The 27015-nt window shown below is 42.5% G+C and overlaps 2 protein-coding genes across 2 annotated transcripts in view; both read left to right on the forward strand.

The window, feature by feature from the left end:
- Positions 1-14153, forward strand: part of ITGB3 (integrin subunit beta 3) — a 60719-nt gene extending 46566 nt beyond the window's left edge. Inside the window, exons 12-15 of the mRNA XM_061144293.1 lie at positions 885-985; positions 3273-3392; positions 9407-9573; positions 11058-14153. Coding sequence (XP_061000276.1) covers positions 885-985; positions 3273-3392; positions 9407-9573; positions 11058-11123 — 454 coding nt within the window. The 3' untranslated portion in view covers positions 11124-14153. The remainder of the gene's footprint in view (positions 1-884; positions 986-3272; positions 3393-9406; positions 9574-11057) is intronic.
- Positions 14154-21104: 6951 nt separating this feature from the next.
- The window catches only part of EFCAB13 (EF-hand calcium binding domain 13), a 201415-nt gene continuing 195504 nt past the window's right edge, over positions 21105-27015 (forward strand). The window contains exons 1-2 of the mRNA XM_061140776.1: positions 21105-21215; positions 26130-26245. Coding sequence (XP_060996759.1) covers positions 26216-26245 — 30 coding nt within the window. The 5' untranslated portion in view covers positions 21105-21215; positions 26130-26215. The remainder of the gene's footprint in view (positions 21216-26129; positions 26246-27015) is intronic.

A 27015-nucleotide genomic window follows, 5' to 3' on the forward strand; every position in this document is an offset into this window, starting at 1 on the left:
TCATTCGTCTGGGGGCAGAGGAAGCCCCCCTCAACCCCAGTCCATGGCCCCACTGTTTCTCTTACTGCTTTAGCCGGGCCGGACTCATGGGTATGCAGCCTGCGTATTGGTACAGCACCCTGTACTTAGAAGGGCCTCACATTTTGTTTAATGCCCTGCTACCACTGTTTTGAAATTCTTCCTAATTTAAAAAAAAAAATTATTTATTTATTTATTGCCACACTGGGTCTTCATTGCTGCGCAAGGACTTTCTCTACTTGTGGTAAGTGGGGGCCACTCCTTAGTTGTGGCATGCGGGCTTTTCATTGCGGTGTCTTCTCTTGTTGCGGAGCACAGGCTCTAGGGAGCATGGGCTTCAGCAGTCGCAGCAGGCAGGCTTGGTAGTTGTGCAAGGACTTAGCTGCCTTGTGTTATGTGGGATCCTCCCGGACCAAGGATCGAACCTGTGTCCCCTGCATTGTCAGCAGACTCCCAACCACTGGACCACCAGGGAAGCCCCCTACTAATTTTTGAATAAGGGACTGACATTTTTGTTGTGTACCAGGCCCCGGAATTATGAGACCGATTCTGACTTTAGGGCTCCCAGAAGTAGCATAGGGTTCACCCTCCTGTCACAGTCTTGGATGGGACATAAAGAAGTTTAATAAAGTTCCTGGAGGCCTCTGCCTACCTAGCCTTGGCTATCCGTTAGGAGGGCAGTCCCACCCCTGAACTCCAGATGTGACTTTCTGGGTCCCCCAAGGTTGTCTTACAAATGTTTTTATTTTTGTGTCTATTTTCTGGGGGAGGGGCAGCTTTCTGGGTATATGGCAGGCAGAGCCAGACTGTAGCACACTTAGGGTTCTTCCTTCCCTGCCTTCACCCCTGTGTCCCCTCTCTTTTAGGGAGTGTGTGGAATGTAAGAAGTTTAACCGGGGAACACTCAACGAGGAAAATACCTGCAACCGTTATTGTCGTGATGAGATTGAACCTGTGAAGGAACTTAGTAAGTTCAGCAAGCCATAGAGTTATGCACACCCACGTTCTAGAGTTTTCCAGTTTAACCCCAGAAACTTTCCAACTCTCCTCTGTAAAATGGAAGAGTAATTCCTACCTCAAAGGTATACTGTGTAGGCCTGATACGCAGTAGGTCCTTCCTAAAAGCTAGCTTCCCTGAGAGCCTTTCTGCATCTCTGCAAATGTGTTCAGCAGTCTCCTCAGCTTTTACTTCCTAGAGCCCATGGGCTCAGCAAAATCCTGCAAAGAACTTTTAAAGTATGTATAAATCCGGCAAACCTAGCTTTACTACCCCAAGGAAAGAAAGATGATGTACTCCATTTTACAGGTGAAGAAACTGAGGCACAGAGTGAAGAAGTAGTTGCCCATGATAACCTTAGTTTAGTAGGCCAGTAAGCATTTACTAAGGGGTTTCCAGGTGGCTCAGTGGTAAAGAATCTGCCTGCCAATGCAGGAGATGCAAGAGACATGGATTCGAGTCCTGGGTTGGGAAGATCCTCTGGAATAGGAAATGGCAACTCACTCCAGTATTCTTGCCTGGAAAAGGCCATGGACAGAGGAGCCCGGTGGGCTACAGTCCACGGGGCAGCAAAGAGTGGGACATGACTGAACGAATGAACACACAAGTTTACCTCAGAATGTTAAGCAAGGTCCAGCATACAGCTCTGCAGATATAGAGAGAAACCTTCACCTTTATGGATTTGGAGCCAAAATTATTAGCCTGAAGTCCTTTTGGCTCCTGGGAGCCCCTCCTGGTATAAGACAGAAATACAGTGAGGAACAAAACTCTTGCCTGCAATTATTCTGGTTGGTACTTCATCTTGACTTAAAAGGAGTTGCTCTTTGCTGCTGTCACATATCTGATGTAGTTATCTAGGTCAGTTAGACGTTGGGTGATGCTGAGAGATAGCGATCTCACATGAAGGAAGGAAAGATATGTTCAGTGAGAGCCACAGGAAGACACAGCTAGCCAGCCAGCTTCAGGGTGGGGGTGTTTTGGGAAAGAGGAAGATCTCTGGATCCTTTGGCTAATGTCTGAAGTGGGTCTGGACTAACAGTGATTTGGGAATTGAGTTTGAAGAGGCCGTTTTTTTCTCTGGAGGAGACCAGGCTTGCTATGATTAGCTTAGATGGAAGAGGCTGCTGATAGGAGAGATTTTTATCATCTAGACTAGATGAGTATCACAAGTTAGTTGATAAATACCCCCATCCTCCACCATGATAATCATAAAAATAAATGCTTCTTTCTATGGAGTTTTATAACCTATACAAATGACAAAAGTATCTTTTTGTGCACATTATCTTATTCTTCTCCCAATAACCTAGTAAAGTAGAACTTAGTACTATTGTTAACTTCATTTTTGAGGATAAGAAAATTGAGTCTCAAGAAAGTTGTCACTTTCACAAAGCAAATTAGTGGTGAGTTAAGGTTGGAACTAAGTCCTGAAATCCTTACTCTTTGCATTGCTCTGTAATACCACTGGTTTACTGAAGGCTCTGTAGGATGCGCTTTGAGACTCATGTCCTAGTCCTGCTCCATCACTTATTTGCTGTCTGACCTTGGTACATTTGCTTAATCTCATCATGTGTCAGATTTATCCATCTGGTAAAGCTGGTGGAGGGCATCGCGCAGTTGGTGGAGGGTAACCCATAGTATCACAGTCAGAATAACAGGTTTTAGAATTGGAAGGGATGAAGCCAACAAGACATGATGAGAGTCAGAGAAAAAGAGATGGCTCTGTGGAGGAACACTGGATAGGAAGCAGAAATAGAAGAAATGTAAGGGTTGAGCAAGCAAACTATTGGGAATCATTGAGCAAACAGAGAAAAGAAAGAGAGGAAAGGGAACACCCACTGTGTGTTAGGTGGTTTATGTTGTTTGATTCTCAACCATCCTTGTGAGTGAAGGTATCTTTTCTGCTATAGAAGAAGAAATAGATTCAATGAGGTCAGATAACTTACCCAAGATCACACAGCTGGGAGATGATAGAGCCAGGCTTTGAATCAGACTGTAATACTGTTATGTCATATCCCTTCCAGAGGAAGGAATAAGAACCCAAAAGTACTTTGTGAGGGACAGAGTACTAATAAAGCAGTGAGAGTCATCTAGAAGCAATTGCCAGGCACGACAGCCATCTCCAAGCATATTGCCTAATGTCAGACATAGGGTTTCCTGTCACATGCTTTCCCAGAAGTCTTAAGACTGGATTTGGGGGTGGCTCCATCTTTCAGGGACTGACCTGTTCTTCATTCTCCCATCTTTCCTCCTCTCCCAGAGGACACTGGCAAGGATGCTGTGAATTGTACCTACAAGAATGAGGATGACTGTGTTGTCAGATTCCAGTACTACGAAGACTCCAGTGGAAAGTCCATTTTGTATGTGGTAGAAGAGCCAGGTGAGTGAACCCCGAGGGTCCCGACCCTTCCCCAAGGGAGAGTGAGACCAATATTAGACAGCTAGTTCCATCCATCACTCCTCTTAAACAGAACATCCAGGTGAAACCTGATCTTACAAGTGATAGATCAGGGCTTGTCATCTGAGTGTGGGGTATATAAATACAGACATTAGCAAGAAAATGACCTGCTAATTGAGGAGATAGAAGAATAAGAAGGTGGGTAAGGAGAGGAAGAGGGTAGGTGTGGAGCTCAAGGAACAGATGATAGCCTGGTATTTTTTGAGGTGACGTTGTAAGGAAGAGGTAAGGAATTTAAATTCTAGCACTTTGCAGCACAAGGCATCTGCTCTACTAAGAGTTAAATAGTTGCCAGGAATAAGCTGCTTGCTGCTTCAGAGGAAGGCCTGAGGTTTGAGGTCTTCACCTTACCAGTTACCATGTGATGTGGTGAAGGATGTGAGGCTGCCTCCAACACTGAAAAGTTAATGCTTGCTCTCAGGACCCTCTGGAGGCAGGAGAGCCCATTGTGTTATACACATACCCACCACAGGTTTGTCACCATCCAGCACAGTAGATTTGCTTGTTTCTCCTTATTTTCTTTATCTCCTTTCTTTCCCTTACACAACAGATGAAGGTATGAATCATTAGACTTTTTTTTTTCACCACACCACTCAGCATGTGGGATCTTAATTCCCTGACCAGGGATCGAACTTTTGTCCCCTGCGTTGGAAGGCGGAGTCTTAACCCCTGGACTGCTGGAGAAGTCCCAATCATTAGACAGTATTTTTGAGTACTTATACATCAGGCGTGGGCTAGGTGCTGGAGATGTAATAGTAAATAAGGCAGGTGTGGCATTCACAGGCATGTAAAGCAGTCATGACGCTGCAGGGGCATAAGGCCTATGGTATGGTGGGAATGGGGGATGGGAGGGGTGGGCCAAAACTTTCTGGAATGAAGGAACAATCTCTGAAGGCAGAGGCGAAATCAGTTGGTCACTTGACATTCTTCACAGCTGTAGGAGTTTCTTCAAATCATTCTTTAGACCAGGGGCCAGCAAACTTTTTCTGTAAAGGGCCAGATGTTAAATATTTTAGGGTTTGTGGACCAGATGGTGTCTGCGGTGACTACTCAACTCTGACACATAGCAAGAAAGCTGCCGTAGACTATATGCAAATGAAGGCATCTGACTGTGTTTACCAAAACAGGTGGCCAGCCGCATTTGGCTCACTGGGCTGTTGTTTGCTGGTCCCTGCTTGAGGGCAGTGGTTCTTGAACTTTTGTATGTTCCCTTGTTAAAAAATCCAGAGTTCTGAACCCTGTCTTACTTCTACAAGCCAATGCCTCTCTGTTCCTTGTTAGTGCTCCTGGTAATTGTGACATATTCCCTGATGTTTTAGACATACCACTTCCCAGATGAGCCATCTCAGACCTCCTCCAGCATCCATTCTGATGATTAGTTTTGGTACACATCTTTGATTTTCAGAGCAGCTGTGCTTCCACCCCCCCACCCCCCCCACCCCCCCCACCCCCCACCCCCGCCCCTGGTTGTTTTTTGGTGTGGACCATTTTGAAAGTTTTTATTGAATTTGCTACAATATTACTTCTGTTTCATGTTTTGTTTTTTTAGTTACAAGGCATGTGGGATCTTGGCTCCCCGACCACCTGTTGCATTGGGTCACTGTGCTTCCCTTTAGACCGGCTAAGTTCTTATATTATTTCTTTAGGGAATTCCCTGGTGGTCCAGTGGTTAAAACTCTGTGCTTCCATTGCCAGGGGCCCAGGTATGGTCCCTGGTTGGGGGACTAAGATCCCACAAACCTCAGTCAAAGAAAAAAATTGCTTCTTTAATCTCCTGTCTTCTTCAGGTATATGTTCCTTGAATATAGGAATTGTGTCTGTCTTATCTATTGTTATAATATCTCTATACCTGGCTCAGTTATTTACAGAGAAGATACTTCATACACAGTTTTTGAATGAATGCATAGGATGGATTATGCCCAGGAGACAGGCAGACTCATATACATCTTAATATCTGTTGGGAGAATTTTGGCTGCTTAAAGACAGGAGTGGTTGAAAGTGGGAAAAGGGCTGCATCTATGTCACTGGGGGTGTTTTCCTCCCCGTGGGTAGAGGAGAGCATGGGGTCCCCATTTGTGATATTGTTTATCAGTCTCTCCAGGGTTCTCATCCTTTATAAGGGAGAAGAAAGGTAAAGAAAGGGTATCACCTTAGTTTTATTTTGTGACTCAAGGGAACACTGACATGGGGAAGTGGAGAGGAAAGAGTCTGGGTATGTACTGGGTTGGCCAAAAAATTCATTCAGGATTTCCCATAGGATGGGATGGAAAAATCCGAATGAACTTCTTGGCCAACCCATTACGTCTGGGGACCCAGATGTAGGTTAGTTTAAGCACGACTTCCTCATACTTTCTCATCCACCTGTGTTAATGTGTTAAATGGATTTTCCACACCCACCCTATCTGTACTTTTGTCCCTTCTCATCTCAAACATGCAGTGTCCTCTTGCTTTGGGGTTTAACATTACCTCATCTCTTTGCTGTAACAATCTGGCTGGTGCTCCTGCTATAGCACTCACAAAAATCATTTGACCTGGTATTCTGAGACTGAAATCTATTGCCTGGAGTCCTGGGAAACAAAGATGATGATAACTGGGATGCTGACACATCACTAGTTATCAGAGTGGAGGTAACTTTTTAGGCTTACTGCCAGTGTAGCCCTTCCTCCACATCAGGAGATAGGTCCCCAGACCTACATTTCTTACCTTGTTGCCTTGAATTCCAAGTTCTGCCTTTCCTTTCACCCTGGCTTCCAATCATTTTCAGGGGCTCTGGCTTTGAGTAAAAGGTAACATCTGGGGCCCTCAGTCTCGGAGGAGATTATTCTCATTTGCTTCCCTAACTCTTGCCCTTGCAGCTGTTCTCTCTGAAGGGCTGAGCCACTACAGGGCAGTGAAGAGGGCACCACTGAAGAGTTTGACATTAGCCAAGTGGTCAGGGAATGAGCTCCTTTGAGCTGGGCCCTCATCACTTCCAGATAGGGTTGTCTGATAAAAATACAGTATGTCTGCCTTTGGACATTTACGTTGTTTCCATGTCCTGGCTATTGAAAATAGTGCTGCAGTGGGCATTGGGGTACATGTGTCCTTTTGAATTACAGTTTTCTCAGGGAGAAGATATGGTACATATGTACAATGGAATATTAATCAGCCACAGAAAGGAATGAAACTGGGTCACTTGGAGAGATACGGATGGACCTAGAGTCTGTCATACAGAGTGAAGGAAGTCAGAAAGAGAAAAACAAATGTTGTATATGAACACATATATGTAGAATCTAGAAAAGTGGTATGGATGAACCTATTTCCAGGACAAGAATAGAGACACAGACATAGAGAATGGACATGTGGACATGAGGGGGGAGGGGAGGGTGAGACAAATTGGGAGACTAGGATTGACATATTAATATATCCACTACCAGGCGTCAAACAGATAGCTAGTAGGAAGCTGCTGTATATCCTAGGGAGCTCAGCTCGGTGCTCTGCGATGACCTAGAGGGGTGAGATTTGGGTTGGGTGGAAGGGAGGGCCAAGAGGGAGGGGATACATGTGTACATATAGTTGATTTCACTTCATTGTGCAGCAGAAACTAACACAACTTTACATTGTAAAGTGATTATACTTCAATAAAAAATACAATATGCAAGATGTGGTACATACTTAAAGTTATTTGTTATTTATCTGCAATTCTAATGTAACTGGACTTCCTGTACTTTTGTTCGTCAATTCTGCTAACCATCCCCAGTCATCCCTGGTCTTCATCCATCATGGGTCATCATCACTGTGGCTGGGAAGGCACTTCAGAAACCACCTGGTCTTGTATCTGTTTCCAGGAAACCTGCCGTCCACCCCTTTTAGGACAGATGGTTAACAGGTTTACTTTTCCCCCTGAAGATCTGGCTTTCTACCTGTCCTGGCCATACTGACATGTAAAATTGAAGTGATTCCATTTTGAGGTTTGAGGGTCAGCCCTACCTCAGTCTTCCAGAGAATTCATAACTGCTTTTCCCAGAAGAACTGGGATGGACCCTTCATCCCTGGGAACTCAGACATTGGGATCTCATAGCCTCTTTCCAGACATTCCTTTAATTATAGACAGGTTGTAATTTGCTGGGATAGGAAATAGCCAGCTTGGGTTGTGGTAGTGGTTGTTTTTGGGTCATGTGTGGTAAGCATAGTGTGTATGTTTAGAGAAGAAGGTGGGAGACAGTGTGGAAAGTAGGTGTGACATCTCTTTAGACCCATCAATACTCAGATATACAAACACCTAATTATATAACACCTGAGAAGTTACTGGAGTGAGGTCACTCATCAGACGTCTGTGGTTTATGGGAAATGGAGCTGTTCAGAGCATACTCAACTTGGCCCTCAGAAGGCTGACGTCGTACCTCTGTTTATGTTGGTTGTTGACTGGGGTTGAACAGGAAGTTGGTTCTCAACAGGGTGAGAATTTTAGATGACTAAATATTTTGGGAAGAAACCCAAAATATTGTCTTGGTTGGCAGACCTCCTAGTTTCAAAGTATGTTAAGGAGGTCATTAGGTTCCCAGCCCTCGGGGGTTGTAAATATCTGAACTAGGGTAACTAACTCAAATACCCAGCTCAAACTCAAGGAGGAGCTGGGTAAATAAATTAGGGAAAACAGCCTCGGATAACAGGGATACCAGTAATAACAGTAGCTGATATCTATTGAGCTCTGACTCTGTGCCAGGCACTGTTCTGAGTTCCTTAAATATATTTAACTTAATTATTCCTTTTTTAAGATTAAAAAATTTTTTGTTTTATTTATTTATTTTGGTTGCATTGGGAGGGTCTTCATTGCTGTGCATGGGCTTTCTCCAGCTGCGGCGAGTGGGGGCTACTCTCCAGTTACAGTGTCTGGGCTTCTCGTTGTGATGGCTTCTTGCTGAGCACAAGCTCTGGGCATGCAGGCTCAGTAGTTGTGGTGAATGCACTTTTTAGTTGCCCACAGCATGTGGAATCTTCCTGGACTTGGGATCGAGCTTATGTTGCCTGCATTGGCAAGTGTATTCTTATCCACTGTACCACCAGAGAAGTCCTTAATTATTCCTTAACTATTTCTCATAATACATTTTTAAAATCAGAGCTATTACTGTTAGAGATGGAGAAACGGAAAACAGACACCCAGAAAGGTGAAGTCATTTATCAAAGGTCACATAGCCAGGATTTACTCCCAGGCAGTGTGGCGCCAGAGTCCACAGGGGCACAGACTCAGTGACAAGTCACACTTCGCCTCTGTTTAGTGCAGAAAAGAAAGAGTGGTGAGGAGTCTGGAAAACTAAAAAAAGTGTGTTCTGACTAAAATGGGCAGCTACTCCTCAGCCCTAGCTGTTTGAAACCCTGTAAAAGTGTAAGTTCAGTGTTTCTAGATCTTTTGACTCTTTTTTCCTGAAGAGAAGAGGAATCTGAAATTTTAGGGGGGAGAATCTCCTGGATTAATGTTGCCAGCAAAATCAAACATTTTCTTTATTTGGCAGCTCCAGGTCTTCATTGCAACCTGTGGGATCTTTAGTTGTGGCTTGTGAACTCCTACTTAGAGCATGTGGGATCTAGTTCCCTGGTTGAGAATCGAATCTAGGCTCCTGCATTGGGAACTTGGAGCCTTAATCATCATTGAACCACCAGGAAACTCCCCAAATGGAATTTTTAATGAATATTTGTGTGAACTCTCACCAAGTAGGCTAGACTCTGCTTGTGGATGACCAGCTAATGACCTTTGATTTAAACCACTCAGGACAGATGATTACTGCTCTAAGGATTTTACCCTGCTCCTTTTAAAAATAGGCTTATTTTGTAAGTTCTGTTTCCTTTGGAGAATGCTCCAGTACTATATTCCTTTGTCGAGAAGATCTTATTTGTAACCAATTCAAATGATTCCTACTCCATTCCCAACCACCCTGCTCTGTGCTCTCTCCTGATAGAGTGTCCCAAGGGCCCTGACATCCTGGTGGTCTTGCTGTCCGTGATGGGGGCCATTCTGCTCATCGGCCTTGCGACTCTGCTCATCTGGAAGCTTCTCATCACCATCCATGACCGGAAGGAGTTTGCTAAATTTGAAGAAGAGAGAGCCAGAGCCAAATGGGACACTGTAAGAGGCCAGGCTGGGCGTTTTCTTAAGTTGTTGGTTCAAGAGTCTGAAGTGGAAGTAGCAGATGCTTATTTAGGGCAGGCCAGGCTCAGCCAGCACCAGAGTTTCCCAGTTAGCCTTTTCCTGGAAGTTGGGAGATGGACTAACTGTCCTAATGTCATTACGTTTCCTGGAAACCATCTGGTTCTTTCTCTATGACATCAGTGAGCACCACTTGAGCACAGATAGGGCTTAGCTCTGCCCTGAAAGCAGGGAAAAGGAAACTTACTCTCCAAGTGAGTAAGGTAAGACAGATTTGAGAATTCTACATTGAGGGCATATAGTAATCCACTATATACTGATGAAGTCCAAAGCATTAAACATAAACAGAAACAAATGATAACAGCTAACATTTACTGAAGATTTACCATGTACCAGGAACTGTCCTAAATGCTTTTTATGTATTAACTTATTTCCTTCCTGTAACAGCCCTATGTGATAGATAACATTATTATCCCCATTTTATAGATAAAGAAACTGAATATAGAGAAATTTCGCAGCTTCCTTGATTATGGGAGGGAACTAGGTTATGATAGGAATTACTTTTTGTATCAGCCTCTTAAAAGAATGCTCCCTGCAGTTTACCCTGACTGATTTTAATCAAACAAGCTTTTAATTGAGAAACTTCTATATACTTAAGCTTACTCTCCTTTGGCTCATGTTCCACATTTTAACTTTTTCCTGGGCTTCCAAGTGAATGACTTCACTGAATATCCGAGGTTAGGTTGAAAGTTTGTTCCCATCTGATGGTGACCTCAGGCCTTTGAACTCAAGGATTCTAAGTTGAGATGTTTCTGTTCAGACAGTGTAGAAATCCTGACCCTCTGAGGCACATGAGAATGGGTTGTGTTTCTTGAGGCTACCTACCACTAAGGACTATTAGACCTAATGGGATTTGTCACTTTGTTTTAGAAAATAATTTGGGAAACCTAGTGAGGGTCTTTTTCCTGATAATGTGACAGTTTGTGGGCAAGGCTTGAGGGATAAGATGAGAACAGATTAAGAATCATTTGAGCAAAAGTGGTCCTCTGTATTCCAACCATCACCTGCTACACCTATCTTCTCTGCCTGCGCCCCTTATCACAGTCACAACAAAGAAAAAAAGGGGGGCAAAAGGGAGAAAGAGAGTTCAGAAGAGAAGGAGGAAATATGAGATATTGGCTAAAAGCTAATCTTGGAGAGTTTTGGGATCCGCAAGAGTGATGGGCTGAATTTAACCCCTCAGGAATGGTGGAAGGATGGCATGCCATTTTCTCTCTCCTCTTATTTCCTACCCATTCCCTCTGTAAGAGCAAATGTATGAGTGTTAAAAGCATCACACTGTTCATTGATAGTGTATCTCAGAGAAGAGTGTCATGGGTAAACTTCTCAGATAACAAGTAAACCCCCAGGATAGGCAAGAATTGAGGAATTTGCTGTAAGACACTTTTCTGTTCTCTCTGCAGGCCAACAACCCGCTGTATAAAGAGGCCACGTCCACCTTCACCAACATCACCTACCGGGGCACTTAAAGAGCAGTCATCCCAGGATCACTCTTGGACTGTGCCCAGGATCGCGGATGTCTCTGCTTGTCATGTTTACAGGGGGCAACACCTGTGGGGCGGGATTGAGGGCTTGGAGTGGGGTGGGCTGGAAGAATGTGGGTCTGTGTGTGTGTGTGTGTGTGTGTGTATGTGTGATACGTGTAGGGGGAGTGTATAATTTAAAACCTGTGTCCCAGATGAGCGAAGCTCCTCAGTCTTTGTCCTCAGAATGCCTCCTTCCTTCAGGGAGTTTTCCTGCTTAACCTGAGGGTGACCTACATCGCTGAGCAGGTGTTCTTTATTACCTCAGTGGGCGGCCAACTTTCCTTCTCAGGACAGTCTCTTGGAGAGGAGGGCAGGGCCAAGGACTCTCGTTCCAGAGAGAGGGACCTTGGTTTACCTCGTATTTCTGGTTCTCGGGCCTGACTCAGCAGCTCTGGTGGGAGCTGCTGGGCTTGAGGCCTTGTTGTGTCATTCGAGCCTCTGTCTCTTGTCCCTTCCCTCAGGCTGAGGGAGACATCAGGGGAAAGCTGAACCATCAGGCCTGCCTGTCTTTGCCGTCACCTCAACCCAGCATAGTTCTCTACTAAGGGAAGTCCTTGCTGTCTAGTCTTCGATCTACTGGGAGATAGGCTGGCGCTGGGGAGCGGGAGGACATGCATGACCTGGGGTTAAGGTGCCCGGGCTCCCCCATTCATGATCATACCCTTCAGATTTGCCTTATTGGCAGCTCCTTCCTAGAGATTCCTTTAGAAGTTGTGTGTCACCCTTAGCCAGCATCACCTCTTTGGCTCCCATCCCATCCTTTCACTGCTATAGACATTTGTTATGTACTGGGAGGGGCTTCCCCGGTGGCTCAGTGGGTAAGGAATCTGCCTGCAATGCAGGGAATGCAGAAGGCGTGGGTTCAATCCCTGGGTCAGGAAGATCCCTTGGAGGAGGGCATGGCAATCCACTCCGGTATTCTTGCCTGGAGAATCCCATGGACAGAGGAGCCTGGTGGGCTACAGTCCACGGGGTTGTGGAGTCAGACACGACTGAAGTGACCAAGCATGCACCCTCGCACATATACTGGGAATTTCTCTCATGACCAAAGGCTTTGCCTTCCAGGGAGAGTGCTGTGGTTAGAGTCAGAGGTCTGGCCTCACCCTTCAGGCCTTCTGTCCCATGTTCAAGGCACCTCCACACACCCAATTCTGTGCTTCTATGTGCTACACCCACCCATGGGGCTGATTGCATTTATCTACCTCTTGGGTGTCTTGTGAAGGAATCATTCCCATGGGACTCTGAGTCTGCTGGGCATAAGTGCCAGGGTGGAAGGATGGGCCAGGTGAATCAGCAGGTGTGGGCCATCTTCCTGTGGGCTGGGCAACCTCATTTGAACTCAGTCTTTAATTTGAGAGGCCACAAGTGGAATTTTGTTTTTCTCATTGGGACACCTGAAATCAGGATGAGGCTTGCTGAATCTAAAGGAGCATATATATAAACACACTTGCATTATATTTGTAATTTCATTTGATGATGAGGAAGAAAAGGATGAAAAGCCACACCGACTTGAGCTGGGTGCAGACACGCCCACTTGGCATCATTCATAAGAAGTCACTACCCCATTGCTGGGTCTGTAAGGGCTCTCTCATTCTGGGAGCTTGCAGGGTTGGACACATGGACACGCTGGACCTCTCCCAAGGAGGAGGAGGAAAATGGGCTGTGCTTTTTTTTTTCCCCTAGCAAAAGCAGTTGCTCCATTGGTGTTTACATTTATTCAACATTAATCACCACCACCACTCCCTGAGAAAAAGGGAAGGGCCTATAAAAACAGGGGTCTGATGATAAAAAAAAAATCTAGGTTCTGACCTCAGTGTTACAGCTAAGGAGCTTTAACCTTAATTAAGGCAAGTCTTCTCCCTGGGGCTCAGTTTTCTAGTTTGAAAAATGATGCATTTTGCCTAGCCAATCTAGGAGGTCTCTGTCAGTATCCACATTCCATAATGCTGGGACTTACTGTGGCATCAAATATGCAGTCAGGATTCTGTGGGATGTTGATACTGTTTTTCATTTGGGAGATCTGGCTCTGGCAAGAGCAGGTGACATCCCATATCACCTTTCTCAATGAAAAAAACCTCATTCTACTTTCTCTGAGAACACCCTTTTCCAACTTTTGTTAGCAGTTACATCTCCTGATATAGCACTTAAACTCCACTTAGTTATTATTTCTTTGTTCACTTTGCACATGGTTTAATCCACGTATTGGGGAAGAGGAATCCATAAGAACTAGCTGGAATGTGTGTTCTGTATCCATGTGTTAACATTGAGAATAAACCTTGGGATTGGGAATGGGGCAGATATCTGAGCCCGGTGTCACTCATGGATTACTCCTTCCCATAGGGAATGGTAATGTTGTAGAGAGATAAATGGGAAGAGACGATTATAAATCCAGGAAGTTGAGAATCTAATTCTAACTGTTGGCTCCTGAGAAAAGACTCCATTGAAGTAGCAGTCATTTTCTTTAGATAAGATGGTTTACATGAAGAAATGGTACCAAAGGAGGAGAAAACTGTATCCTAAGGAGGAAAAAATTAGTAGGAATCTTTCTGGGCTTCTGGAATGAGGCTTACAGGCTTTGAAGACCAGTGTTTGTATGTGGGGAGAAACCATAGCTGTGTTCATGAGCTAGCAAATAGCAGTCAGTTTTGGCGACATGTAGGGTGAACCCCTAAGTAGTATTTTAGCATCAGAAAACACAGCCCAAAGAAGTTATTTGTTCTGAGCTCTTTTGGTGATATTTTACGTTCAATCTCAGGGTCTGTGGACAAAAATGGGAAACTTTGAACATTCCTGACAAGTTGTCACCTAAGGAGTCAAGTTCTTTACCTCTCAGATATTCCTAGACCATCCATGATTTCAAGATATTTCTCTTTGTTAAGTATTTCTGGTTGACCTAAATGCCTTCCTGACTTCCTAACCACCTCCTCTGTTTGAGTTGTGCAACAGTGAATTAAATGTGGTTTCCAAAAAGAATTGGCCTAAGGCTCCCCAGTGCTTCCTGTGCTGTTATTCCTGTTTCCTTTGGGTGAATAAAGTGACATTGCCTCACAAATGATTATTTTAGAGCAAACATGTTTCCAAATGTAACAGAATGATGATGACTCCAGGAACTGAAGTTAGTTTCCGAATCTAGGGCTTTTGTTTAGACTTGAATCACATTTTCAAAATGAGAAGGTTTTTACTGGTCTAAGAGAATTTTTTGGTTTTGGGTTTTTTTTTTGGGGGGGGGGAGTTTAAATTGGGGATTTCTTAGAACCTTGCATAACTACAACAGAAGGGACTGTCAATTTAGTGTAGGTTTTGTTTGCAGAAGGCATAAATTAGTAAAGTAAAGGCTTAATGGCAAATTATTTAAAGGACCATGTAAATGCCCAACTTTAAGACAATGGGTCTCAAAGTGTCGGCCCTAGGACCAGAGGAGGTCCTCTGGTGATTCTCTTGCATGGTCAAGTTTGAGAACTAGTGATTTAAGGAATCACATACTTACCCTTTCTGGCTTAGAAAGAAATTCACAATAAGTCAGCTTTGCTGCTAAAAGATAAAGAACGTACTTTGGCTGATAGATTAAGAAAACCAAGTATGTACTCACAGAAAACAAAAGTCCATGTTCAATCCATTTTCCAAGTTAAGTCACAGGCTTGTTAGGTTCACTCATAGCCACAAATTCCCATGAAAAACTAAAAGAATAGATCAGAATCTCAGAGGGAAAAACAGCTAACAGAATACTTGGCAGGCATCAAAGAAAAGCTTTCGTGTACCAAGCTGAAACAAGAAAATACTCTTACATATACCTATGCCTGATTCATGTTGATGTATGGCAGAAACAAACACAGTATTGTAAAGCAATGATCCCTCAATTAAAAATATGTAAATTTAAAAACAGAATACTCTTACAGCATTTGTTTATAGGAGATAGGATCAAAATCTTAAATATCATCATCCTATAGGATGTCAGAATAAGACTTTAGAACTTGTAACTTTACTTTTTGCTACTTAAAATTTATTGAGCACTGACAGTGTGGCATTGAAATACTTTACAGAACACTTATAATCCTTGCCTTTCTTACTTGAAAAAAAAAAGCACAATACAGTACATGACATCATTAAAAGATTATGTGAACCTAGACTGAGTCCTTTCATGGTGAAATTTTGTAAGATTCACTGTGTTTTATTTACGTCATGCTAACTGATGACTAAGTGTCTGGATGAAAATAGAGGACTTTATGTGAAAATGAACTGGGTAGCAATATGTCAAATCATATCTATAAGCCTTGACCTCTGTAGCCTGAATTATTTGATAATAGCCATCTAATGACCACTGGGACCAACCACAAGCAGACTGTCTTGAAATTACAATACCCTCATTTTTCACTATGATGTAAGGAAACAATAATATATGCTTTGCAGTAAGCCATTTAATACTTGAAACTAATTTCTCTTTGGTTTTCTAACATATTTCTGGATATATGTTTCCCTAATTTGTTTTAGTTTGACTAATGCGCACAAGGAGGCAGTTTTAAATGTTTTGATTGGGGATGACCATATTGATAAATAAAATTTTAAAAATCCACTACTGTGGGTATCCAAGAATGGATTGTATGTGAAAGGAAAATTATAGATCAGGAACATGATGGTGTTCCTTGCAGTTCCTAATGTCATAGTAATGTCTCCAAACCTCTTACATAGAGAAAACATTTTTTGTTAGCTCTGTATTTTCTGACAATACACCAAGGAATGAAGAATATAAATATTGGGTTGACCAAAATGTTCATTCAGCTTTTTCCATAACATGGAAAAATCCAAACAAACTTTGTAGCCAACCCAATGTCTAGAGAGCAACATTTAGGAGATTTAAGAGCCCTTAGGCAAAACCACCATTGTAAATTATTCTCTAGCAGTATCCCTGAAAAGAACTTTGAAAGGAAAAAGTTTTACAATTCACTGTGTTTTACCCAATATATTGGTTGGATTTTCTTGTGACTCACACCATTGGCATGATTCTTTAGAGAGGTCAGAGTGATGCCTGTATAAATATCATTTGTTGGCTGATGAAAATACTTTGTTAAATAATAGGAAAAATGTTGATGGATATATGCTAGACTTTACTTTTCCTGACCCTTATAATCATCCACTGTGACAGAGATTGCTACTTCGGCCCGTTATCTGTTATCACCATTCTCACATTGTATTAGGATTCTTAATTTTTAGTCGGACACATGGTTGCTCATAATAAACACAGCTGGGTGTGCAATGGTCATCTCTTTGGCAGTGAGATGTTAATGAAGGGGGTACACACAACTTTCAGCAAGTGCTATTTAAGGGAGGGAGCATGCCTTTCTCTTCCTTCTTCCTGCAGGCTGATGTGTAGAGATGATAGCAAGACTCTAAGCAGACATCGTGGATCAAGATGTAACCTAGGGATTATATTAGTTATCTATTGTTGCATAACAAATGACCACATGATTTTAGCAGCATAAAACAACAAACATTATGTTAAAGTTTCTGTGTTCAGAAATTCAAGAACGGCTTAGCTGGGTGGTTCTCGCTCAGAGTCTCTCTTGAGGTCGTAATCAAGCTGTTGGCCAGAGCTATAGTCAACTGAAGACTCAAAGGGGCTGCAGGATCCATTTCCAAGATGGCTTACTCACATGGCTGTTGGCAGGAGGCATCGGTTCCATGCTGGCTATTGACAACAGGACATTTGCATAGGACTGCTTGAGGGTTCACAAGACATGCCATCTGGCTGCTCTGCAAGTGAGTAATCCAAGAGAAAGCATGGAGAAAGGTGCAGTGTCTTTTATTACCCTCTCTTTGTAAATGTCACATAATCACTTCTGCCATACTCTTCATTATAAATAGCTTACTAAATCTAGCCCACCTTCAAGGGGAGGGAAGTAGATGTCACTTATTTCTTTATTTGGCTGCATTGGGTCTTAGTTGCAGTATGTGGCATCCTTGCTGTGATGTGGGATCTTTTGTTGTACATGAACTCCTGGTGGTACTGATGGTAAAGAACCTGCCCGCTAGTGCTGGAGACATCCCTGGGTTGGGAAGGCTTGATCTCCGGGTTGGGAAGATCCCTGGAAGAGGGCATGGCAGCCCACTGCAGTATTCTTGCCTGGAGAATCCCCATGGATAGAGGAACCTGGTGGGCTACAGTCCATAGGGTCACAAAGAGTCAGATATGACTGAAGCGACTTAGCACACACATGAACTCTCTAGTTGCAGTGGCAAGCTTAGTTGCTCTGTGGCATGTGGAATTTAGCTTCCCAAAGTCCCTAGATGCCACTTCTTGAACAGAAGAGTACTGTGGTAGACAAAACCATTGCCTATGACCACTCCCACCCCCAGCCAAAAATATCCTTATCTTAATCTCCAGAACCAGTGAACATGCTACTTTACATGCAATAAACTTTTCAGGTTCTGGCAGGTGGGTGCAGAGACCTACTAGTCTTGCAGCCACCAAGATAAGTCTTGTATGTAAGTTCCCTTGCTTATTAAACTTTCCATCTACCAAGGTGGAGTGGCCTGCCTCTTTCTTTGGTCTCTCCCTACCCTTCATGTAAGAGAGCTGGTTTCAGATTTCACCTGGGACGCTCTCAAGTTTGCAAACTAACAAGCATCAGCTCAAGTTGAGTCTTAGCCTTTAAATACATCCAGGGGCAGATAGGCTTCTTGGGTGAATTCCTTATATACTTGAGTACAATACTTCTCAGTCTGAAGTCCTGTGAACTAAAGGAAAAAGCTATATGCTTCCTTCATACAACAACCAATGTAAAATGGTGGGACAGGTGGGATAACTGCTACAGTCACTCCTGTTTCAACAGGCAGGAAAGAGGAGATGCACAGATGTTCACAGCAATTCTGAAATTCCTTCAGGTACAGGTCTGCAGATCCACCTTTAAGGCCTCAGAACAATTCTCCATGGCTCGATGTCTTACCCTCTAGGCTGTCAGTTGTTGTTGTTCAGTTGCTCAGTCGTGTCCGACTCTTTGCAACCCCATGAACTGCAGCTCGCCAGGCTTCCCTGTCTTTCACTATCTCCTGGCATTTGCTCAAACTCATGTTCATTGAGTTGGTGATACCATCAAACCATCTCATCCTCTGTCTCCCCCTTCTTCTGCCCTCAAGCTTTCCCAGCATCTGGGTCTTTTCCAATGAGTGTGTCCTCGAATCAAGCAGTCAAAGTACTCTAGCTCTAGTTTCAGCATCAGCCTTTCCAATGAATATTCAGGGTTGATTTCCTTTTGGATTGACTGGTTTGATCTCCTTGCTGTCCAAGGGACTCTCAAGAGTCTTCACCAGCACCATAGTTCGAAAGCATCAATTCTTGGGTACTCAGCCTTCTTTATGGTGCAACTCTCACATCCGCACATGACTACTAGAAAAACCATAGCTTTGACTATACATATGAACCTTTGTCAGCAAAGTAATCTCTGCTTTTTAATATGCTGTCTAGGTTGGTCATAGCTTTTCTTCCAAGGAGCAAGTGTCTTTTAATTTCATGGCTGCAGTCACCATCCACAGTGATTTTTGTCTTGCTTAGTCAACAATTATTCAGGAATTTTCTGTTACTGGCAAAGGAATCTAATCCTCACTAATATATACTTGGTGCTATTTAAAGTCTATGAAACTGACAGTATACTGACAGAATACAGTATCTAACTAGCTCATCAATAGATTCAGTGCTAAAAAACCTACAAATGTTCAAGATTTTTAAAATATTCACAGTCTGTTGATCAGCATACAGACTGAAGCCACTGCAATTCTTACAAATTAGAAATTGAATCTTTATGAATAAGTGGAAAATGGGATGAGTCATTAATAGAGGTGACTGTAAACAATGTGGGTGGTGGGGAAGTAGGGAATGGAGAGTTTACAAAAATAAAAACATGGTCTCAGCACTCAGATTACATATAGACTATTTAGAGAGATAAACTGTATACACTTTAAAACTACTAAAGAATAGTACTCCATTGTATGTATCACATCATCTTTATCCATTCCTCTGCTGATGGACATGTAGGTTGCTTCCATGTCCTGGCTATTGTAACTAGTGCTACAACGGACACTAGGGTGCATGCATCTTTTGAAATTATAGTTTTCTCTGGGTATATGCCCAACAGTGGGACTGCTGGGACATATGGCAGTTTGAACCATAAAATGCAACAAAATTATGCCATTTGCAGAGATGTGGATGGACCTAGTGATTGTCAGAGCAAAGTAAGTCAGAAAAACATATATTAATGCATATATGTGGAAATGAGAAAAATGGTACAGATGAACCTACCTACAAGGCAGAAATAGAGACACAGATGCAGAGGAAAAAAATGTATGGACACCAAGGCGGAAAAGGGAGGGTGGGATGAATTGGGAGGTTGGAATTGACATTATATACACCACTATTTATGAAACAGATAACTAATGAGAAGCTACTGTATAGCATGGGGAACTCTACTCAATGCTCTTGTGGTGACCTAAATGGGACAAAAATCCAAAAAAGTTGGGATACGTGTATAGGTACTGTTGACTCATTTGCTATACAGCAGAAAATAACACAACACTGTAAAGAAACTATACTCCAATAAAATTTTTTAAAAAGAAGTACTAAATGCCTACAGAGCAGAGTTTAAAACACAAATGAGCTTAGCAGTTTCACTGAAGGAATTAATTAGGGTAACATACTGACTGCTACATACATTTTTGAATTATCATGATCCTGGGAAAACTGAGGCTTAGACAATTTGTCTAAGGTAGTTTGTCTTAGGTAATTTGCCTCACTGCATACAGTAAATAAGTAAGACTTGAATTTGGACAGATCTGTCTCTAAAGCCCATGATGTTCATCACATGTAAATAATGGAAAGCTCAGGTTGGATCAATGTGAACAATTTTACCTATATGTTTGTAAAGAAAGATACTTTAAATCGTGGGTTTTTTGGGTTTTTAAGAATACTCTTTGCTTGACAGCATTTACAACTATAGTTTAACAAAACTTAAAAATGATTAATTTCATCCAATTGGATTTCTACAACGTCTTAGGGACTAACTGAGGAAAGCCAGGAACAGAGGACTAACGCTGCTTTGCATCATTTCTTTGACCAATTATCATCTGCAGCGTGCCTAAAAAGTTGATTTTCATAGAAAAACAAAGTATCTCTTCCAAAAGCAGGGTTAGTCCTTTGAAGGGCAGGCTGGAACAAACTTCAGTAAGGTTGTGGGACAATGGCTTCGAGCCACTGTCCACTAATAAGTAGCAGAAGCGAAGTTAGACGGAACATTTTAGCAGAAAGGAAGGGCCGGAGGTACTGAAAGCATGGATAGAAGATAACATTGAAATGGGACCAGATGGGGTGGGACAGCACACCAGAGAATGAACGGAATTGCCAGAAGAGCAAAGAGCGTGCAGGATGGAGAGAGAAATCCAGGCTCTTGGTGCGAAGAGATGAGCCCCTCCACTCTTGTCCAGGCCGCCGAGCCCTGTCCGGGTGAGGTCACAGGCCCTTACGAAGGTCACAGGCCCTTGTGAGGTGGGGCAGACGGGTGCGGCCGCAGCGCTGTCCTGTCCGGGCTAAGGCGGCGGCGATCAGCCGCTCCCTGGAGCCCCGGAGCCCCTGCAAAGTGGCGGTGGCAGTGGCAGCCGAGGTAGCCTGGGTCCCGCGATTGCTCAGCGCGGGCGGCTCAGTGGGCGGAGCATCGAGCGCAGTCAGGTGACCCAGGGGCGGGGCCTCGCTGCAAGGGGGCTCGGGAAGGGAGGCGGAGCTAGAGCGTCGTGCTGAGCTAGGGCTGAGGGGTGAAGGAGTCTGCGTGCGGACCGGTGCAGACTGCTGAGGGAACGAGGGCCAGATTGGGGAGCCATAGCGGGTGACGGTGGGACCTTCAGGGGACAGAAGTGGGGAGAGGAGACCTGCTGAGGAAGAGCTTCTGAGGTTGAGGGAGAGAAGAGTGTCACGTGGTGTGAGGGACAAAGCTGAACAGTTCCAGAGTTGGGCGAAAGTTCCAGGAAGGGCAGTGAATGACAAGCCGGACAGTCAAGGTGCAGAGTGAGGGGAGACTGGGCTGGAGCCGGCGGCCCCTCAGCAGTGGTGGTGGTTCTGGAAGGGTGGCGGTCACTGTGGTGGGGGACTTTAATGCTTCTTCGCAGACCGTTTGGCCTCCGTTGGAGCACTTGTTTCCGCCTTGCGGGGTGATTTTCTTCTCTACTCGCTTGCTTGCTTTATCCCTAGAGAAGTCGTAAACTTCGCAAGAGCAGGGCCTGTTACAGTCCTCTACAGCGCAGGGTTCTGCCTGAAGTGGATTTTCACTTAATGTTTGTTATAAACAAAGGCAGCTAATGGGGGAGGTGGTGATAACAGTTTCACGTTAGTAGCAGTAGATGCAGTGACGTGGTTGTAAGATTGCAGTTAATGGACGTGTGCCGTCAACAAAACGGAAAGAGTGAGCGAGTGCGTGAGGCGTCTCGTGAGAGGGGCGGTGTGAAAGGAAAGAGTGGAAGGTACTATGTGAGGGGTTGACACCCTCAGAAGCAGCCAGTTACTCTGTGAAGGTGGTGATAATTCACCAAAGGACAAGGTGCAACGGTGGAAGCGCAATGTCAACCTAGAGGCACGAAACAAGATGAAGCCTCATTTTGGACTTTCGGAGTCAGAATCTCTGTTTTCTGCCTCACCTCTGCTTCTTGGTTTACAGAGAAACAATGGAATTTTGTAAAACTGTCCTTGGACTTTGGTTTCCCGGGTGGCTCAGTGGCAAAGAACCTGCCTGGCAATGCAAGAGATGCGGGTTCGATATCTGGGTGGGCAAGAGCCCCTGGCTCACAAAAGAGTTGGACACTACGTAGTGGCTAAATAACAACGCAATATTCATGAACTTGTGAGTCAGAGGTCTGAAGTTGGCTAGTATGCATTTTCTTATGTATTTTGTGTGGGCAAATCAATCTGTGCGTTAGTTTCATCATGTGTAATTAATAATTAAGGGGTTAGACTGGAAAGGTTTGTTAAGTTCATTCTAGCAGTGTTGGGGATTCTGTGATTTCATGTAACATTACCTGCCCCCAAGCCCTTAATCATATGTGTTTTTTTACCCCCAATTTCCATTAAAATGTTATTTAATTGACAATATTTTACAGAAATAAGAGCAGTTTTTATTTAATACAGATAGGTATATTTATCTATTTATATATTTATATTTCTCTTTTTACAAAATTGAAACATATCAAATTGTTTTCCCTAAAACTGTAGTGCAAAAAGGAATACTAGGAAATATAAATACTGAAATATGTTCATCATTAAATTATAACCAAGGGCCTTCTGAATCTCAGCAAGGTATACGATTTGGAGAAAGAACATGAGATTTGGAGCCAGGAGACCTAGTCTGCACTGTTTACTTGCTTTGTGTCATAGGCATATTTCTCAATATCTCTGAATCTCAGTTCTCCACCTTGAAAACAGGAATATTAATTAGTGTTTTCATTTTCTTAGGACACATACCCAGCAGTGGAATTGCTGGATTGTGTTACATTTTTATGTAGAAAACTTCATATTGTTTTCCGTAGTGGCTGTACCAATTTACAATCCCAGGAACAGTGTACTTGGGTACCCTCTTCTCCACATGCTCACCAACACTTGTTATTTGTAAACTTTGATGATAGTCATTCGGACAGGTATGAGGTGACTGAGCTGTAATCACTTCTTCCACTCTCCTAAATGACTATTTTTTAATAATGCCACTCCCCTCAAACCTCCAGCTCACTGTCTCATCCTCATTCTCTGTTGATTACCTTGCTTCCTGTTTCACTAAGAAAACCAAAACAGAGATGATTTCCACAAGCTCCCATTACCAGATCTACTCACCTATTCTACATGCAATTATGCTGCATTACTCTGCATTGTCTCTTATCATGAATATGTTCTTAGCTAAGGCCAAATCCTCCATTATGTCCTAAATCCTGTTTCTTTTCTTCTACTTGAGAATATTGTTCCAGTAATTCCCCGCTCCTATATGATCAGTTTTTGCTTCTCTGCTAGGTTATTTCCATCAGCATATGAACATGTGTTTATTTTTCCCCATCTTAAAACCTCATAGCCATGCTTACCCCTCAGCTGCTACCTCATTTCTCTTTCCCTTTATAGAATAACTCCTAGAGTTGTCTCATATTTCTGTTCCGCATTCTCTCTTCAATTCACTCCAAGGATATTATTTCCTTATAACACCCAAATGGCTCCTCTTAGGGTAGTTGGTGTCCTCTATGTTGCAGGATCTAGTGAATCATTCAGTACTCATCTTACTTGACTTAGAGACAGCATTTATCACAGCTGATTACTCATTCTTCTTTTGGACTACTTTTTTTCACTTGACTTTCAGGAACCCAGGACCCACCAGATTTTCTTACTTGTAGAATCCAGAGTGATCCTTTCAGAAAGGACTTTAGGTCATGTTATTTCTATGCTCAAAATTCTCCTATGGCTTCCTGCCTTCTCAGAGTAAAGGCCAAAGTTCCTGCTGTAATACAGGAGCCCTTCATGAGCTGCCTCCCTTCCTTCACCACTCTGATCCCTTCTCTCCCTCCTTTCTTTCCCCTTTGCAGTGTTTCAGCCTCATGGGTCTTCCTGTCATTTCAGAACATTCAAACTCCTTCTTGCTTTGGAGCCTTTGTATTCACTTTTTTCTCTGACTGAAATGCATTGGCTTTTAAATGCATTGGCTTTTAAGTTATGCATTGGCTCCCCACTTTAACTCCTTCAGGTGTGTACTCTTAAGTCTCCTGCTCAGTAAGGTCTTCCTTGGCTAACACATCTGCTCTTTGCATCTCTTTCCCAACACCACACTTAATATTCCTCTCACTCTTTTACATTTCCCCCCTTAGTACTTGTCACAGATATTATGCTATATATTTTATTTATTTATTTTATTGTTTCTCTCCCTGGTTAGAATGTAAGCTCCATGAGGGCAGTTTTTTTTTTTTTCCCCCCCTCTGTTTTGTTCACTGCTTTATCCCCAGAGCCTGGAAGAAAGCCTTGCACATAGTAAGTGTGCAATGTATGTGTGCTGGATTTATGGATGGAGGGATGGAATGAATTGGAGAAAAGGGCTACAACTCTTTTTATTTTTCTTGGTTTGCTCTTGCAAGTTCACATATCTATCATAAGATTCAAAGAGTTGGGAAACAATTGTGTTGTCACAGTTATGGGGAAGAGACTTCCTTTGCTATCTTTTCTCTTAGCTTGGAGAGCGTTATGTGGTATCCAGTTTATACAGCAGATTGAGACCTGCCAACTTTTCGATAATGTGACCAATAATTATGAAACAGTTCTTCCTTTCAAAGTTTATTTGTCATGCTTACTCTGCTTAATTAAGTACTTTGATGACCTAAGAGCTCTTGGTATGTAAGTTCAGAAGGGACTGAATTCCTTCCTTGCTCCCTCTCTCCCTCCCTTCTTTCACTCTTTCTTTCCTCCTTCCTCTCCTCCCTCTTCTTCTCTGCTTCTCTCCTTCCCTCCCTTCTTTCCTACCAGCCTTTTTTCTTTCCTTCTTTTGCAATGCCTTTATAGTACTGTGCTTGGTTCTGTGAGAAATAATTCAAAGAATGATGAGATACCAGCCCATTCCTTAGAAATTTAGACTTTAATTGGTGTAAGAATTATACATGTGATAATTAAATAAAAATACAAGACAAATGATTAATGCAAGTTGAATAATGAAGACAATAAGAATACTGAAGACAGTAAGTGCTATGCTAAGAAGTTTAAAGGTGAAGATTGAACTGGTTAGGGAAGTTTTAGAAGAGATTACATAGAGTGGTTTGCTGGGGAGACCTATAAAACCTTTAATGTCTTCTGAGATGCGTATTTTTAATGTGGTTTCATTTTATTTTTAACATGTTTTGAATTCCAGAAATTTTGGACTTAACCATATTCAACAGTAATTACAATTACATATTATAGAAATATTTTAAAATACTGTCTATTAGAATATTAATACTTACAGTTAAACTTTACAATATGAAAAAGACACTAATAATTGCAACTAACAATGTAATGTAGCTAGCAGTGTAATAAATCATGACTCAGATATGAGTATTGGGTTGGTGGCTCAGACAGTAAAGAAACTGCCTGCAATGCAGGAGACCTGGGCTCGAACCCTGGGTTGGGAAGATCCCCTGAAGAAGCGAATGGCTGCCCACTTGAGTTTTCTTGTCTGCAGAATTCCATGGACAGAGGAGCCTGGCGGGTTACAGTTCATGGGGTCACCAAGAGTCAGGCATGACTGAGCGACTAACACACTTGGATCAGATATGATTAAAATATACTGTGAAAAATTTGGGAAATTTCTAAAGTTGGTTATCATATTTACATAGTGTGGAACTGGATAAAACATTTTTTGTTTGCAATAGTATTGTTTTGAGAGTCAGTGTTGTGTGATGCTGAAGACCTCAGGCTGTTAGGCTGCCTGAATTCAAAATCTGATACTACTATTTGTTGGCTGTGGAATCTTGGGCAATTTGATCTAAGTCTTTATTTTCCTCATCTGTAAAATAGAGATAATGGTAATTCCTTGAAAGGTAATTGTGAGGAATAAATGGAATAATGCAAGTTGAAGTGTTTATCATAATGTCTAATAGTAAATATTAAATGTTAGCAATTACTACCTATGCTAGTTCTGCTTAACTAGGTTTATTTGAATAAATAAATATTATTGAACTTTCTGCTTTTCATGCCATTCAAATTTGGATTTCTGTACTCCTTATACCACAAAGTTAAGGGACTGGATGAACTCCTGTGATTTATGATTTATTAACTGCTTTTCTAACTTTTGTATATGTATCTGAGTTAGGAAATGTCTATTAGGTATTGTGCTATAAGTGAGTATCACATTTAAATAATTGCATCAGGTAGTTTAATTACTTACATCTAAACAAGCATATGATTTTTTATTTTTCTTTTTTTGGCAGGAAATCATTTTGTGCTATTGTTCATTCATACTTGTTCATCAAGTTCTTTGAGTCTTCAAGGGCAGAATTTACCTCTAAACAGAAAGATGGAAACTAAAGTTCATTTATTTTGCCAGGTATTTTTCAAAACGGTTTGTAAAGATTCCTTCCTTTTCTTCCTTAAAAATTTGTTTACATTACTTCACATCTATAATCAGTAAGCAGATTCATAGCAACATAGTCATACTATCTTGCTTAAACTGAGGTGACTTTTGAACTGTTTTAGTAGAAATATATTGAACTCTCATCCCAGCAACCCATGATGTAGTATCAAGAGATTTATAATGTATGATAAAACTAATTTTGGGGGGAAGGGACAGACACAATTTTTTTGGAGACCAAAGAATTTAAACCTACATGAGAGATTGTAAACAATGTAATTAATAACATGGCAGTCTAACCAAAAGCTAAAAGATAATTTAAAAGATAGGGCTTCGCTGGTGGCTCAGTGGTAAAGAATCTGCCTGCCAAAGCAGGAGATGCAGATTTGATCCCTGGGTGGGGGTGATACCCTGGAGCAGGAAATTGCAACCCACTCCAGTATTCTTGCCTGGAATATTCCACAGACAGAGGAGCCTGGTGGGTTACAGTCCACGGAGTTGCAAGAGAGTCAAATATGACTTAGCCACTAAACAATAACAACAATTTAAAAGATACCAAGTGTCTCTAGTCTTCTTATCTGTGATTTGGGGGATATTCTTATCTATTGGCCAGAATCATGTCAATAAAAAACCAAATCTGGACTTATAATTTTGTTCAAAAGGATTATTGTAAGAGACGAAAGAGACTACTGAAATAGAAGGAGGGACTAACTGAAATAGGGACCATAAGATCTGCAAGCATCTCA

Source organism: Dama dama, chromosome 5 (genome assembly GCF_033118175.1).
Source record: "Dama dama isolate Ldn47 chromosome 5, ASM3311817v1, whole genome shotgun sequence".
In the NCBI taxonomy this organism is placed as follows: domain Eukaryota; kingdom Metazoa; phylum Chordata; class Mammalia; order Artiodactyla; family Cervidae; genus Dama; species Dama dama.